Source organism: Chelonoidis abingdonii, chromosome 15 (assembly GCF_003597395.2).
Source record: "Chelonoidis abingdonii isolate Lonesome George chromosome 15, CheloAbing_2.0, whole genome shotgun sequence".
NCBI lineage: Eukaryota > Metazoa > Chordata > Testudines > Testudinidae > Chelonoidis > Chelonoidis abingdonii.
This window is the reverse complement of record NC_133783.1, coordinates 49,377,223-49,393,869: the sequence shown is the minus strand read 5'-3', so window position 1 is coordinate 49,393,869 and position 16,647 is coordinate 49,377,223. Positions and strand designations below refer to the sequence as shown.

The 16,647-nt window shown below is 39.9% G+C and overlaps 1 protein-coding gene across 2 annotated transcripts in view; it reads right to left on the bottom strand.

Moving 5' to 3' along the window:
* RGS10 (regulator of G protein signaling 10) overlaps positions 1–16,647 on the bottom strand; it is a 31,974-nt gene that overhangs the window by 7,216 nt on the left and 8,111 nt on the right. For both annotated transcript variants that reach the window (XM_032775589.2, XM_032775592.2), the window contains exons 2-4: positions 15,825–15,943; positions 14,217–14,303; positions 3,426–3,569 (exon numbers count right to left, since the gene is read on the bottom strand). In XM_032775589.2, coding sequence (XP_032631480.1) covers positions 3,426–3,569; positions 14,217–14,303; positions 15,825–15,943 — 350 coding nt within the window. The remainder of the gene's footprint in view (positions 1–3,425; positions 3,570–14,216; positions 14,304–15,824; positions 15,944–16,647) is intronic.

The following is a 16,647-nucleotide window of genomic DNA, read 5'->3' as shown; positions in this document are numbered from 1 at the left end:
AAGCTAGGGGAGAAAACAAATACTGCAAACCATAATTGAAACAAAACAAAAGCATACATCACCCTCTGGCAATGGGTGCACCAGAGTAGCCGCTCTGAGTCACGCTTCATGACTGATTACATTTTATGGTGCCCAACGTCACTAAGCTAAGCTTCCAAGAAGAATTTTTGGATTCTCAACTGCTTCAATACATAGGGTTACAAATTCCATGAGTGGATAATTGAAACTGTAGCTTTATGGGTCTCATTTCTAAAATGTTTCAAACTGTTAATGCAACTGTAGCTTACTGCCTTGTAGAGAGAAAGCTTGTTCTTTTCACCTCTGCAGTAATCTTAGCTACTGAAAACCATCAATCACATAAAACGTGTGTGTATGAGCTGCAATATCCTGCTTGTAAAATAAAAGACACAGGGGCTTTCATACTAACTGTTGTTCATTTTTATATGTAAACCATATGAAACCTCTCTGCTTTAATTTAAATGCTAAATGGATTTAAAATGAATTTTAACTCAAGTTAGCTACTTCAAGGTAGAATGCTAGCAGTGACAAGGTGCAGGTAGTTTTTATTTTGATGTGGCTAGTTGAGGTTAACCCTATACCTCCCACCTGCAGTTGACCTTGACTAGCTACATCAAGATAAAAATTACCTGTGTTGTGTGTCCACTAGCATTCTAGATCGAGAGAGCGATCTGAATGTAAAATACATCTTTTTTTAATGTGGTGGAGACACAGCCCATCAGAGGTTCATGAGCCAGAGTTTGGGACTTACATTAACAGACCCCTCCTTTTCATGGTGACAACAGGGCACCCACTTCTCATGGTGGGCAAATACAGTAAAGATCAAAACCAAGTTGGTAACAGGCCTGGAGTGTGACAACACCACAGATTGCTCAGGTTTTTTTATAGACGTGCAGAAAGAGAGTTTTCTCTCTCTTTAAACTGAATGAATGAGATTCGTTGGCATCTCTGCACAGTACAGGTGCATGTACCTAGGCAAAGAGTTTAAAATTCACAAGGGTTCTATGAACCACCGAAGTCCCACTTCCCCATACTGAATAGCAGCCTTTGTGCTGAAGCTGTATCCAAATAACTACATACACAGGGCCAAATACTGATACTCTTACTAATATTTAATAGAACTTACCCCCACAAGAAGTCCCAGTGAAATCAGTTGATCTACTTGAGAAGTAAATTGCAACTTGCCACGAACAAGGTCAGAGTCTGGCCTTCAAGCTATGCCCTTTTATACTTTATAAACACAGTCATATCTCAGATTGTCCTTGTGGGAGCAAATTATACCACTCCTTGTGACTTAATAAGGATTCAAGCCACAGAAGAGCATAATTGCTGCTGGAATACTGTGTAGCAGGATCAGACAAAGGCTGCATTCCATACAGTGGAAATCTGCAGCAATCCCCAGATGTCCTGTGTTTAGTTTTAAAACATTTACAGACATTCTTGAGTAGCACATTAACGGGACTCCCCTCGAACCTGGTTTAGTATATGTCTCTAATTCATACTTCTTTGGCTGTTCCCATCTATACATGGATCCCTCTGCTGAAATGGAGAACAGTTAAAGTCTTTTTGAACTCTCTCCAATTTCATTGTTACAGTCATGTAATCACCTATTATGTACAGTAACGTCGGGGTTTACAAGGACACTTCCTTTCCTATCTCCCCCAAATCAACCAGATTCTTCCATGAAAGATTTTGCTTTGTCACATTGAAATTGGGCTTTAGACATTTCCACTGTTAATCATTTGGAATCCACTTCAAAGGGAGCTGAACCTCTGCTCTTCAGCCTACTTCAATAGCTGACAGATGCATTCAGCATGTGATGTTAACTCTGTTAAATATGCTGTTTAAATCAAAGAACTGCTTTGCTGTAAAAGACATGAGCCAAGGGGAAAATACAAATACTCAAAAGTCCTGAGGAGGGTGCAACTGGAAGTGGTAATGGCCATACTCTTTGGAAGCTGCAGATGAGAGTCAGTGGCTCCACAGTCTATGGCAAAGTAGGATAAAAAATGAAGAGAACCTGTCTCCAAGGTGGACATTACAAAATTCTGCCCAAAGTTTTGCATTGCCAGATGAGCTGGGATTGGAATCCTAGGAACAAGCCCTCTCAAGCTCTGAGGAGTTCAGATCCGCATTAGCAGATCCAAACCCTTCCTCGAGCTATACAGATTTTTGGATTGGGATATAGAAGCTCACTTCTCAGCTCGGCCCCCCTCTCTAAAGCACAAGGAGATGAGAGGGGGTATTCCAGGACATCTGTCCCATTTTGAGTCAATGAGCAGATGAAATCAACCAAGGAGAAAAGTCCTGAAGCAAACTCGAGTGACCACAAGGCAGCCAGTAACAGAATTCAGTGTTACTGAAATCAGCATCACTAGTGTCTCAGGCCAAGTGAGTGGACAGCAAAACATGGGCATGAAATCAGTCAGCTGATGGGTTCTCCAGATTCTGACAAAAAACACAGAGGCAAATCCTACCGTGCTTCCCGGAACAGGTAGGGGCATCACATGACGGGTCTGTGGCAGAAGTGGGGAGAAAGGATGTGACCCTTCACACATCCTCAGATACTCACTCCTGCATGATAATTATTTCAGCAGAAGTAACCTCCACAGAAGCACCTCTCCATGCCTGATGGGGATGGGACTCCTCCACTTCCACCTTCCATGCATCTGCTAAGTGCCCAGCCCAGGAGCTGGACTGAGGATTTGATCCATAACAAATGCAGAGTGGCATGCAGTCACCAGCTCCCAACTTTATTAAGGAACCTTACGCTATCACAGAAGGCTTATGAGTTTTCCCTGAGCAAGGGTTGCAGCAGGAAGAACTCTGTAGAGAGTGCACAATGTATAATGTTCCCTTTAGGGTATGGAGTGTGGTTGAGAAGAACAAAGAATTTAGCAAGCTGTTTTATTCTTAGAGCTTTTCACTGTCATTTTTTAAAAGCTAACTAGGTCAGAATAGACTGACCTGGAGCCCGGGCTCTTCTGTGCTAGCCAGTATGCGGGCAGTGTCCTCTCCATCACATTGATAGGCTGCCAGAGCAGGACTCCTCTGCCCCACTTTGCCTAATTCACCTTCCCTCAGATTAAATTCTGTCCTTTGAAGCGCCCAGCTCAGCAAGCCACCACAGAGTACAGCACATGGCATCCAACTCTTCATTCTGCCCTGAGTCCAGTGAGCATGCATCACTGTGTATCTTGTAAGATCATTTGCTTTCATACATACATGGGAGCTCACTTTACCAGTCAGCTGGCAATGTGCATGCTCTGGCAGAACCGACACTATATATAACAACAGCCCAAGCCCTATAATCCCGCACCTCCCTATCCCTGCCACCTTCATTGCATCCTTCCACACCAACCATAAAATATGTCCTCAAGTGAGCAGGGTAAATGTAATAACTTTACCTGGTCTTGCAGCTTTTGAAACATTAGTGGGTGAGGTTCTTCCAACATTGTCTCATTCAAACGGGATTGCCCTTCAACATTGACTTGGCAGGAAGCTTTACTGGACAGGAAAGTCATGTAAATTTCTTTAGCTTTTTCTTGCATCTGTGAAAGGTCAAATATTTACAATGGGAACAAATAACTTTGCCAGAGTCTTCCTTCAAGATATGCTAACAGCATGGGAGATACCTCTAACAGGGGCAACATCTTAGAAATAAGGTATTTAGTCAAAAGAAAGGAAGTGTGCAGTAAGTCAGTCTTTTCATGTACATTCTGGCTGGCATTTCCAAAAGATCACAAGGGAGTTAGTTACCCAGATTGTATTTGGGGACCTAACTCCTTTAGGTGCCTTTGACTATTCCAGCTCCTGACGTCTGTTCTGAAACATTTATGATTAAATACAAAGGACTTGATTCTCCTCTCACTTACACAGGTGAAAATCAGGAATAAAACTGGCAGGAGAGGATAATCAGGCCCCAGAATGCTACATCATGCAGTAAATTCTCTTTCCTCTTTTGTACTGTAGAAAGAAACAGCAAAGAGAGCAACCAAACAGAAATCATATACTTGTGGCCACACTATATCTAACACTGACATATACATCATTTCATTCATCACTGAGGAAAGAGATACTCCTTCATGAAAGGCCCAGTCCTGCAACATGCTGAGTATTCATTGACTTTAATGGGAGCTGACAGAGCTCAGCACTTCATTCAAGATGTCAAAACCTTGTAATGGTGAAGCCCTGATCATGCAATTATGTAACTGCACAGAGAGGGCTTACCACTATAGCTGAAGAGGTTAGGTGTGGCTTATTTGAGGTAATTTATTTTTCATCATTTGCTCTGACTGCAACGTATGTTCTGATTCAGTGGCCTTTCTCTTCATAAAGCAGGAATAATAAAGATAATGCTTAGCACTCATACAGCACTCTTCAACTTCAAAGCACTTTATAAGGACCCTAATCCTGCTCCCACTGAAATCAATTACAAAACTCTCCTTGCTTAGGAAGTTCATGGAAGCAGATAAAAGAATGAGCACAGTGGGAGACTATATTTATTTTAAAGCCACCTGAGATGTAAATCTCAAACTGGTGTTCTAAATTTTTCATGCTTAGAGCTGAATGCCAGCAGACACTAGAAGATAATTAGCAATGGGTAACCATAAATATTCTGTATTGTATATTTAATGAGGAACAGTATTCATAGAGCAGCAGAAGCCAGAACACTGCATCTGTGATGAGAAGTGAGACTGAAGAGGAAAGCACTTAAACCCTTGGCCAGGAACAAATCACAGAAATACTTTTATGTTTTACAGTTCAGAATAGACATGTGGGGATAATTAAAAAAAAACAACCTATACATGTCTGACTATCTTAGCGTGTTCCTAAGGTCTAAAGAATTAACCCTCTCACAGCTGATAGCACGCACACATTGTGCAGCAGCTTTTTTTTTAAGAGAATATTCATTCAGGAGCATGAAACATTAGGATGTAACAGATACAGTAGCTCATACTGAAGGAGTATTTTTGGGAGCCATACTGCCCAGGGCTGTGATCTTTGTCAATTTCACACTAAAGAGGGTAGGGTCACTCAGGCCTGCTCTCCATGCATCTGAAGAAGTGGGTTTTTTACTCACGAAAGCTTATGCCCAAATAAATCTGTTAGTTTTAAGGTGCCGTCAGACTCCTTGTTGCTTTCACTGATATAACTATGTCCATTAGATGTGGTTTTTTAACCAATACAATTATGTTGATATAAACCCTACTGGAAATGCAATTATACTGGTATAAAGGTGCCTTTTACAAGGATAACTTATTTTACTTCCTCAACCAGAATAAGCTATACCAATATAAACACTTTTATATCAGTAAAACCTCATTCACACTAGCGCAGCGAAGGTAGATAACTTTAATTACATCCATAGAGTTAAAACAGCAACATTTTCTAATGTAGAGGAGACTCTGAGGCAGGGGCAGTCAATTATTTTTTATCAAAGTCCAAATTTCTTAGTCAAGGTATAGTCAAGGTCCAGACTCCGGAGAAAATAATAATAAAAAATAACAATAATGGTGATAATAAGTAAATAAAAAGATTTCAGAGTCCACTGAGAAGTGTCTGGTGATCCGGATTTGACCCACGGTCCGCCTATTGATGACCTCCTGCTTCAGGGTATACCTACGCTGCAGCTGGGAGGTATGATTCCCAGTGCGAGTAGACAGATTCATGCTACCTTCACTTCAGCTAGTGTACTAAAATGGCAGTGTGGATGTTGTGGCACAGGTAGCATTCCAGGCTAGTCACCCAAGTCCAAGCTGACCTGACTCCCTGGATCTCAGCTTAGGTGGCAAGCCCAACTGCAACACCTACACTGCTATTTTTAGCATGCAAACTTGAGTAAAGTTACTGTGAGTCTGTCTATCCAGGCTGAGAATCACAGCACCCAGCTGCAGACATGCCCTCAGAGACCTTCCAGGAAAACCCACTGCTGAGCAGGAAGTAAGGAAGCGATGTCAGTGATTCAGTAGATGGCACTCTTCCTTCCTTCTGTGTCAGCTGGGTGATAAAAAAGAACTGTGTTTTCTTATAAATAAGATTTAAAACTGAGATCTTACTCATGTGTGGCCATTAAAGATCGCTTGGAACTTTTCATTAGTATACATGTGCTCGCCCCACTGTCCTGGCCAAATTCCAATTTGGACAATAAGGTTCTGTCTACAGAAATCCCCCTTGCTGTTTCAAATGGACATAATATTCCTCTTTACTTCCTTTCCCAGAGTCAAGTTCTGCTCTCAGACACATGAACAGTTCCCAGAAGAAATAACTGGGGAACCCCAGAAGTTCATCAGAAGCTAGACTCTGGTATTTAAACTGTTATTTAGCATTGCTGAGCTCTGTTTAACCATTGGCACGTTCCAGCCTAGAAGTGGCAGCAGAGATTCCTGAACATATGAAGTTTGCAAGGTGCTTTGAGACCCTTTGAAATGAAAGGTGCTATATTGAAATGAAAGGTGCTATATATATTTCTGCTACTATATGCAACAGGAGAATCTTCACCGTAGCATTTTGCTAAATTTTTCCCATGACTGAAAAGTAAAAAAGATTCCATATGATTGGATAGTTCTTAGTCCCTATCTGTGTTTAGTTTTAAAGTGCATTTGAAAAGGAAGAAATATTTTAACATTATGAGCAGATACAAAAGGTCTTGATGTTTGTTTGCTTTTAAATCATGAACACGCAGCAACTGCACACAACCAATTCTAATGAAATGCTCACCATTATTTTTAATTAAAAAAAAACATGTTGTTAATTAAACAAGAATCAGTTTTGCTCTATAAAATAATAGTGTCCGGGTGCTAGAAGAAGTGTACCAGGCACTAGTGTGGGGCTTTTTGTTATTGTTTTTAACATATTTTTAAAACTGTTGAGTTGTTTGAAAGCTGGCCACTGAACATAACAATACTTCTACTTAAGAACACCAATCAGCATTTACATAGCACATCTGGTGATCAGCTTTACTGACATTAACTAATTAACAGAGGGGTGACTATAAAAAAAAAAAAGAGTTAATGTGGAAGAGGTACTGAAAATGACACTGCATGAGTCATCAGTCCAACTGTGGAGGGCACTGATGGTGACAAGCTAGGGAGAGGTAGCATGACCCTCAATTAATGAATATAAGCAGTAAAGGTATTTCAAAAACTTTACCAGCACGTTTATGTAATCATCATCCTGACGTTATTCAGACTTGTGCAAAGCCAAATTATGCTACAGATTGACACAAGAGGTCATAATAATATTGTGTCATAGAGAGATGCTTTTAAGCCATTTAGGCTACTAAGGGGGTCTGAACTCACCTGGAGGGTGTCTGTGCACGAATTTGCAACAGTTTGGTTAACCAGCCTGTGTGTGTGAACTCTTTAACCAAACAAAAAAACCAACCATTATTCCACTTTAGCTTAATTTGACAAAGAATGGGTCTATCTAAATCGAAATAAGTCTGGTTTAAACCAAAATAAGAGTGTCCACACAGCCTTCCATGACAGTTTAAACTGGTTTAAAAATGACACCATAAGTTAAATCAGTGCAGGTGTGTGTAGAGAAGCCGTCGGAAAAGACAAATATGTAAAATGTGGTAGGAGATGACTTTAATAAATTTTGAATACACAGATGTAGAAAAATAGGGACAAAAGACTTAGGTGGCTAAGGAAGGAAAGAGCAGGAAAGTCTCATTCTTTGAATTTTTTTTTAACAGATATGGGACTGATCCAAAGTCCATGGGAGTATTTCCCCTTCTCACTAATGGGCTTTGGATACGGCCCTATAAGAGTGTGAACTGGACTTCTTAATTTAGAGTGAAAACTACTGCCCAAGGGGTAGAGAATGCCATATCAGGCGATTCAATCCTGATGCCACATCAGGCGTTTCAATCCACATGAAGGAGCAGATCAGGCTATCAGTTAAAGCTCTAGGCTGAGTGCCAGGAGTCCTGTTTCTGGTTCTGCCACCAGCTTGTTGTGTTCTCTTCGAATTTTAACATTGTAAGCCAGTGGCACTTATTTGCCACTCTCATTCTGTCCTAAACGTTTTTGCCTGTGAATAGTATTTGTTGTGAGAGAAAACACTGCAAATTATATAGGGCCAAATTATGGCTGCTCCAGTGTCTGTGACAGGTTACTAAAAGAGGAAGGCAAAAGACACTGCTGAGCACTAATTTAGCAGCTGGTATCCTTCTGGTAGAGGGCAGGAGGCTCCAGTGGTGCCAGCTAGACACACTGTCCTCGCCCACTAGACACACTGATAAGAATAGGCAAGATTATGATGCAGGAGCATATGTAGTATTTGTTATAGATGGTAGTAACTGTTGCTTGTGAATATACTTTCCACAGTATGCCTGGAGATACCGTGCTGGCTCCTGGTCTCTGCAGGCATAATGTCTCCAGTAGCTGTTGCTAGTAAGGCAGTATACCTCCTCAAACCTGCCTCTGACCCCTAGTACCGCAGGACAGGCCTCATTTAACAAGAAAATAGGTCCAAAAGGCTAGGACTCAGAGCCACCTCAATCAGCATATAGAATAATGGACATCCATGGAAACCGGGTGTGTTTACTGTATGGGCCAGGTGTTGGCCTAAGGATTTACAAATTAAAAAGAAACCCAAAATAATTCTGTGAAGAGGAGACCTCCTTGGGTAAGGGACAATAGTCTGCAACTGTGTTAAAAAAAAAAACCACAGCAGAAGGGACAAGATTTTATCCTCCACTGAGGACGCAAGCTGATGGAGTGGCTGTCTCAGGAAAAGAGGCTCACAGCCCAACAGTAAAGCACTGGTCTGCAATATTTTATTAGACATGACAGTTTCTTGTTAATTAAACCTAAGCTCTAGAATACATGTTATGATTTTATTTCATATGTAACAATTTATTTCCAATAATTCCACTTACTATTACTTGAATCTGTATGCCTTGTTAAATAACCCTATGTTTGATTTCACTGTAAACATGCCACAGCCTACGGCTAACCTACAGCCTATGTTGGCGTAACTTATGTCACACAGGGGTGTGAATAAACCACCTCATAGTGACATATGTTACACCGACATAATCACTTGTGTGCACAGTGCTATGTCGGCGAGAGAGCTTCTCCCACCAACATAGTTTCTGCCCTCTCTCCGATCAGCTTAGAGCGTCTTCACTAGACACGCTGTAATGGCACAGCTGTGGCCCTACAGCACTGAATGTGTCCACATACCCTAAGTGTTGTGTGTTAAGCGGAGTGGTGATCTGAGGGGAACTGGTAAGCTGGGTGTACTGCTTCTTGGAAGCAGCAAATCTGTGAATACCAAGGCCTTGACACTCCACAGAGGCATTCGGAGGGCTCAATGTTGGAGTGGGCCTATTGCTAACCTGCAGAGTGACAGTGAAGGCCCCAGCAGAGACAGATAAGGCCTCCTCACACTAAGGGCACATTGTGGCAAGTGCCTCACAACTCTGAGTATCCCTGGGAAGCATCACATTAGCATAATATACAAATTAACTCCCTCACTGATGTAGTATTACAGTGACTGCTGCAGAAATAACTTTCAGGAGACAAATGAGTGTTTCATGCTATAATAAATACTGTACAGAATGATTTCTATCTTTAAAGTTTCTGTTTAATTCTGTAAAGCAGATAGATAGATAGATTGATCAATCTGCAATAACTTTTAAACCCTACTGAAAATCCATAATGTATTATAATTCTTCTAGCCTCCAGAAGCTTTATTAGTGTTAGACTGTTGACTGCATATATTGCATAAAAACTGGTACTGAATAATTGAAGGTAAATGGGAACTAGTTAATCATTGTCCATTCAATATGGCAATTGATCTGAGGATTCATTGCACTATTATCTCTATATCTCGGTTTACCATTTCCTGTGTCTGTGTGCACAGTCCTAAAATAGAAACAATGAAAAAACTATGCAGATTATTTTATAAAGGAAAAAAGTGTCATCATCCCACTGCAAAATCCTACAGAAGGACTCTTCATGCAGTATCCGTCTTAGAATACAGTTTGGTACCTGTTTAAGCAACAGTGGAGGCTACCTAACTCCTGAGCAGGGCCTGAGCCACTGTGCATCATACAGACAGAAAACATCTAGCCTGTGTGAAGAAAAAGATATTCCCTATTTGTGAACCAGCTGCAATGCCAGATCCACATCCACCGGTGAAGAAAGTAAGTTCTCTTGGAAGAAGAGGGAAGGGAACCAGCATATCTAGACACCAAGCCTTACATACTGCACATACCATACCAAGGTGATATTGTGCACAGTGGGTTACTTTCAGCACTGATTTGTAATAACAAGGACTGAACAGGTGCTATGTGTAATGGCTTTTGTGCCAAGGCTAAATTAGGCCCCGTGAATCTTGTCTTGCAATTAGCATGCTGAGGAGAAGACAGGGCACAGACAGCTTCTCAACCATGTGGACAACAGCCAGCCATAATGCTGCCACTTGTGTTAGGAGGGCTTGAAGTGAGAGCTAATTAATGTACCCAGTGCCAGTCTATCTAACTTAAACAGCTGCCATCATGGTAATATCTGAGCAGCTCCCACATATTCATAGCTTCCAAGCCCTGAAGGGATCATTGTGATCATCTAGTCTGGTCTCCTGTATAACACAGAGAACTTCCCCAAAATAATTCCTAGAGCAGATCTGTTAGAAACACAACCAATCATTATTTCAAAATTGTCAGTAATGGAGACTCCACCATGACCCCTGCTAAATTGTTCCAATGGTTAATTATTCTATCAAAAATGTACACCTTATTTCCATTCTGAATTTGTCTAGTTTCAGCTTACAGCCATTGTATGGTGTTACAGGTGAGTCTCATCTTACACTGGGGCTACGTTCCGCTGTCAGCGCGTAAAGCGAAAATCACTTATAGTCAAAATTACATTGAGTATAATGGTGGGCGGAATTGCCCGCACTACAGGTACAGTATTAAAATTGTTATTTTTCCTTTTTTTTTTTTTTGCTTTTGCTGACCGCACAAAGCTAAATTTGCGCACGTTAAATGGGTGTAAGATGAGACTCACCTGTATATCTTTCCGAAAGACTGAAGAGTCCATTATTCAATATTTGTTCTCCATGTAAGTACTTATAAACTATAATCAAATCACTCCTTAACTTTTTCTTTGTTAAGCTAAATAGATGGAGCTCTTTGAGTCTATGGCTAGGTATGTTTTCTTATCCTTTAATCATTCTGATTGCCCTTCTCTGAACCCTCTCCAATTTATCAACATCCTTCTTGAATTGTGGATCCTGGAACTGGACATGGTAAAACAGCAGCAGTTGCACCAGTGCCAAATGAAGAGGTAAAATAACCTTTCTACTTCTTCTTGAGATTTTCCTGTTTATGCATCCTTCCTGGGACAACATTAGCTCTTTTCATCACAGTGTCACATTGAGAGCTCACGTTTGGTTCATTATCCACCACCACCTCCAAATCTTTTTCAGGGTCACTGCTTCCCAGGATAGTGTCCCCCATCCTGTAAGTCTGACATACATTCTTTGTTCCTAGATGTATATATTTAGCCATATTAAACTGCATATTGTTTGGTTGCAACTAGTTTGCTAAGTGACCTGTCCTCTTCATTATTTGCCTCTCCCCCTATTTTTGTATCATCTGCAAACTTTATCAATGATTATTTTATGTTTTCTTCCAGGTCATTGATAAAAATGTTAAATAGCATAGGGCCAAAAACCAATACCCGTGGACCCCACTGGAAACACACCCACGTGATGACGAGTCTCTTTTTACAGTTAAATTTTAGTCCTATCAGTCAGTTTTTAATCCATTTAACACGTACCATGTTAATTTTATATTAGTGTAGTTTTTTAATCAAAATGTCGTGCAGTATTAGGTCAAATCCTTTGCAGAAGTCTAAATATAACATCAACACTATTACTTTAACAAACTTATAATCTCATCAAAGAAAGATATCAAGTTAGTTTGGTAGGATATATTTTCCATAAACCCATGTTGATTTGCATTAATTACATTGCCCTCCTTTAATTCTTTATTAATCAGTCCCATATCTACCACTCCGTTATCTTGGTCAGACTAACAGGCATATAATTACCACGGTCATCCCACTGACTCTTTTTAAAATTTAGCACAATATTAGTTTTTTCCCAGTCTTCTGGAACTTCCCAGTGCTCCAAGACTTATTGAAGATCAACATTAACGATCCAGCAAGCTCTTGGATGCAAGTTTTTGGGACCTTCTGATTTTACAACGTCAAACTTTAGTAGCTTGTTTCACATCCTGCAGAGATACTAGCAGAATGGAAAGAGTGTTATCATCACTATATGATGAGACTATATCCTCTGTTTTTCCCCAAATGCAGAACAGAAATGTTTAAAATAGAAACAAAAATCATTCCCCCCTCATCCCAATCTCTCTCCTTTCCAGACTATAGGAAAAACAACCTGATTAGTTGTTTCCGTTTTGAGTATGTCCATCTATATGTGTATGCATAGACCTTACTGAGGGAAAACCAAGCCCAAAACATTACTTCTGTGTAGTTCTAAGCATAGTGAGGTCTGTTGTTGAGTTGGTTGAAAAATGTGTTTCCTTTGCTGCAGAAATTCTTTTGGCAGAAATTTGAATACTGAAAAATATTTTGGTTTTCAGTTGTAAATTTTTTCTTTTTATGACAAATCAAAATTTCCTGTGGAAAGCAGACATAAGAACAGCCATACTGGGTCAGACCAAAGGTCCGTCTAGTGCAGTACCCTGTCTTCCAACAGTGGCCAGTGCCCCAGAGGGAATTAACAGAACAGGTAATCATCCAGTGATCCATCCCCTGTCACCCATTCACAGCTTCTGGCAAACAGAAAAACTTTGCACAAAAAACTTAATTTTGCTGATAACCCAATTTTCCACTAAAAAACAGTTCTACGCGAAAATTTTCAACCAGCCTTGATCCATAGTCATTCTTGTGTCTTGTGGGAGCAAACATCATTGTCTAGATCCAACCTTGACTTACACCTGCAAGACTCCCTCTGAAGGCTAACAATTTCATGGTACTAAGGGTACCATGGGGATGAGACCTATGTCCCCATTCCCTCCTATTTCTGATGGTTGCCGGCACACTGGGGAGTGTACAATGCACCCTTCTAGATCAGGTGTAAAGAGTTCTGCTCAGCAAACCCCCTAGCGCTATCTCCCTGCAGAGTACCGTCACTTGGACTATCCAGCTGCAAAGTGCTAGTCCAGCAACAAAGGCCATAATTTAGCCCTTGATGGCAAGACAGAAAATCTAAAGCTGGGATTCTCAGAGGCCTAGGGAATTAGTCACCCAGCTCCCACTGACATTCAACAGCATTTTGGCATCTAACTTCCTTTGGACATCTCAGCCTAAAACATTAATCAAATTACATGTGTTTATTGTCGAAACATTCTCCAGTATTTGCAGGAGCAAACAAACAGAAAACCAGTAAACATTTCAGGCCTGATTCCACATAATATGCTTCTGATCCCACAATCAGAAAATGCAATTAGACCCCTGTGCTTATGTGAATCCAATTGCAGGATTGGCACTTATGCAGCATAAAGAGGTCATGATTAGAGCTGACCAAAAAATATTCAACAGAACAGTTTTCTGTTGAAAATGTAATTCAGTCAAAATCTAAATAAATCACAGGAATATAGTAATTTTGAAGAAATTTTTGAGAGGGGGAAAAGTCTAAATAAATGATTTCTACTGTTTTGGTTCCATAATGTCAAAACATCTCATTTTGATACAGTAAAAATATGTTTCAACTTTCTTGTTTTTATTCATTTTATTTAAATTTGTATATGGTAAAATAATTAATTATATGTATTATATATCAAATATTAAATATATTATAATACAGTCTATATTGTAAAGTTACACCATTATTGAAACAAAACATGTTTAGCTTTATCAAAGAACAATGATTAGACATTATCAAAACAAAACATTTCAGTGGTTCCAAACTGAGTTCTTTTGGAATTTTGGTTTCACAGGAAATATCAATTTTGGCTTTTCATTCTGATTCAGAATAAAATTTGTTTTACTAGCTAGCTACAATGAGCTCTAGTTTTGATGATTTCTGATACATTCCTTCAATATATTTGTTTGCACGTACATGAAATATAGCTAACTAACTACGTAAGTTTATAACCCCTAATGCTGCCATGGAATCTTTTTTTAACAGGTAAAGTTTAATTTTGAAGGAAATACCTGTTTCTTGTCTTGCGTTTTCTTAAATTCTTCACATGCTAACCAGAATAAAACATTTTCTTCACTAAATTCTTTCTTTAAAAATTCCTGGGGAAAGAAAAAAAATGTAAAATGTTAGGGTCTGATTTCTCAGATGTTTATTTCCCCTCCTACTACTAGTCTGTAGAAACTAGATGCTCTTTGGGCCTAGGATTGTCTTTTATTATTTTATGTACAGCACAAAATGAGGCCACCACCTAGGGAGCAACAGGTGCTACTGGACTATAAATAAATAACATATTCAATGTTTTAAAAAATACAATCCATAAAACTAGCCTAGCTAAATTCTAGTCTTAAATTCTGTCAACCAGCTAATGAGAGGAATGTATCTATCATCATTAAATAACTTGATCAATTTAAAATTGTTATTCAAAAAGAACACAGGAAATACACAAATTCAGTAGTGATAAGCATAAAGATCGGTTTTAATGACCTTCATAGATCACTTGTGATTCTAGTCTATTTTCATTTGACATTCTTTACCGGCAAAAACTGCAAATGAAAGTGCTTCTAAACATGATCATCAGTAACAATAAATTACCTTAAAGTAAATTAAATCAAAAGATGTATTTGCACTCTCCAGACAGCGTTTACACAAACCACATTCCTCCTAAAGCGAAGCATTTTTTAAAATGGAAAATATATATATATTTAACATGTGTATAAAAACAACGACTGAAATATTTATAGTTCTGGGATGTTCAATTTTCACTGTCAAATGTGAAAAAAGAAAGATTAAATTATTTGCTGGTACCGGGAATTCTAAAAGCATTTGGATCAGTCTAGCAATACTAGTAGCACTTTCCAGAGTGGTCTTGTATAAAATCATTTCACCGCAGCCTCTGGGTTTGATTGTGCAAATCATTACTCAAGCAAATCGTTTTTGTTTATGCAAACAGTTACGCTGATTACTAGTGTCATAAAAGGCTTGCAAGACTGAGGGCTGATGGGCCACCCCCAACATACTTGAGTCACAATCCTGCATTGTGATCTGTGTGGGCAGACTGCTGCTCCCACATGGAGCCATACAGAAATTAAAGGAGCTCTGCTCAGTTCACCTGCCCGGGTCACAATGCAGGATCGGGCCCGTACTCAGTTACTCTTGCTCAGTTGCAGTCATTGGAATAATTTATATGGATAAGGGTTACAGGATCAGGCCCCAGTAGTGGATATTACATGACAGGAGAAAGATTTATACGAACTGAAGAGAAAGCAGAGTACGGAAAAGACCAAGTTTTCTTCTGCTCCATTACTTAGCCCACTGTGGCTTTCTAACCCTTACTCCTGTTGTACCCATGACATTGCCTGTCATCTGTTCTCTGGTTAGAAAGGTGCAACCAATCTTTTTCCCTGTGCCCAAGGATAGGCTGCTGGCAGAAGATACCATGTGAAAAGCATAGCAAATGCCCCAACTCAACTATTCTGTCACGAATGCTTAATTTACACATCTAGTTATATACAAATGTATACCCTTATGCCATTGGAACATCATCATTATTTAATGTGGATACATATTAAGCTTCAAATGCTGTTTAAGTCTATGCAAACATTAATAGTTAAGATAGCAACCCTAAATCGTTTCACTCCTTCTGGATCTTCTAGGAGGTTCTCTAGTGACGCAGTCCATCTTGAGGTTCCTTTTAGGGTTTGTTGGCTGCTGCCTGGTTTGCCATCACTGTCATTAATCTCTGAAAAATAAATACACCAGCTTTAAAACAATGAACAGTCTCACATGCATTTCTCTGATCCCATCACTACCTTCGTCAACCCCTTCAAGTCATAGCTGCTTTCTTAAAAGGAGATGTGATTGCACTGAAAAGAAACATGTATTTTTCCATTCTGCATCGTCTCGAAGAGCTTGTCTTCGCTGCTACAGTTTGCTCAGAGTTAGCATAATCCAGTTACTCCACTCACACCAACCTGATTCGAGTGGAGCGACCACACTGCAAACAACACTCGGGCTAAAAAGAGCTATTTGATTAGCAGCTGATGCGCTCTTGTAACTCCTGCTGCGGCATCCCCACAGCTTTACAAGTTCAAGCATCAGCAGCACTCAAGGTTCAGCCCACCCTGACAACCCAGTTAATGAGCTAGAATACAAATTGTTGTGTGTGGATGGGGGTCGGGCTGGGGGCAAAACCTCAAGCTAACCCTGCAGTGAAGGCAAAGCCTAAGAAATGTAAAAGCTGCTTTACAATCAGGGAACTCAAGAGCAGATAATGTCATTGTCTTATCTGAGTTAATTTGTCTTATGGACATGTAACATTAGTACCAGGGCCTCAGCTGTAAAAGGGCTGCGAGCTTGTTTCTGGCACTGTCAGTGCTATTGGTTGGTTTAGATCACCCACACCGAAGTTATGAGACAAATCTTGGTAAGCTGCCTAAATGAGAT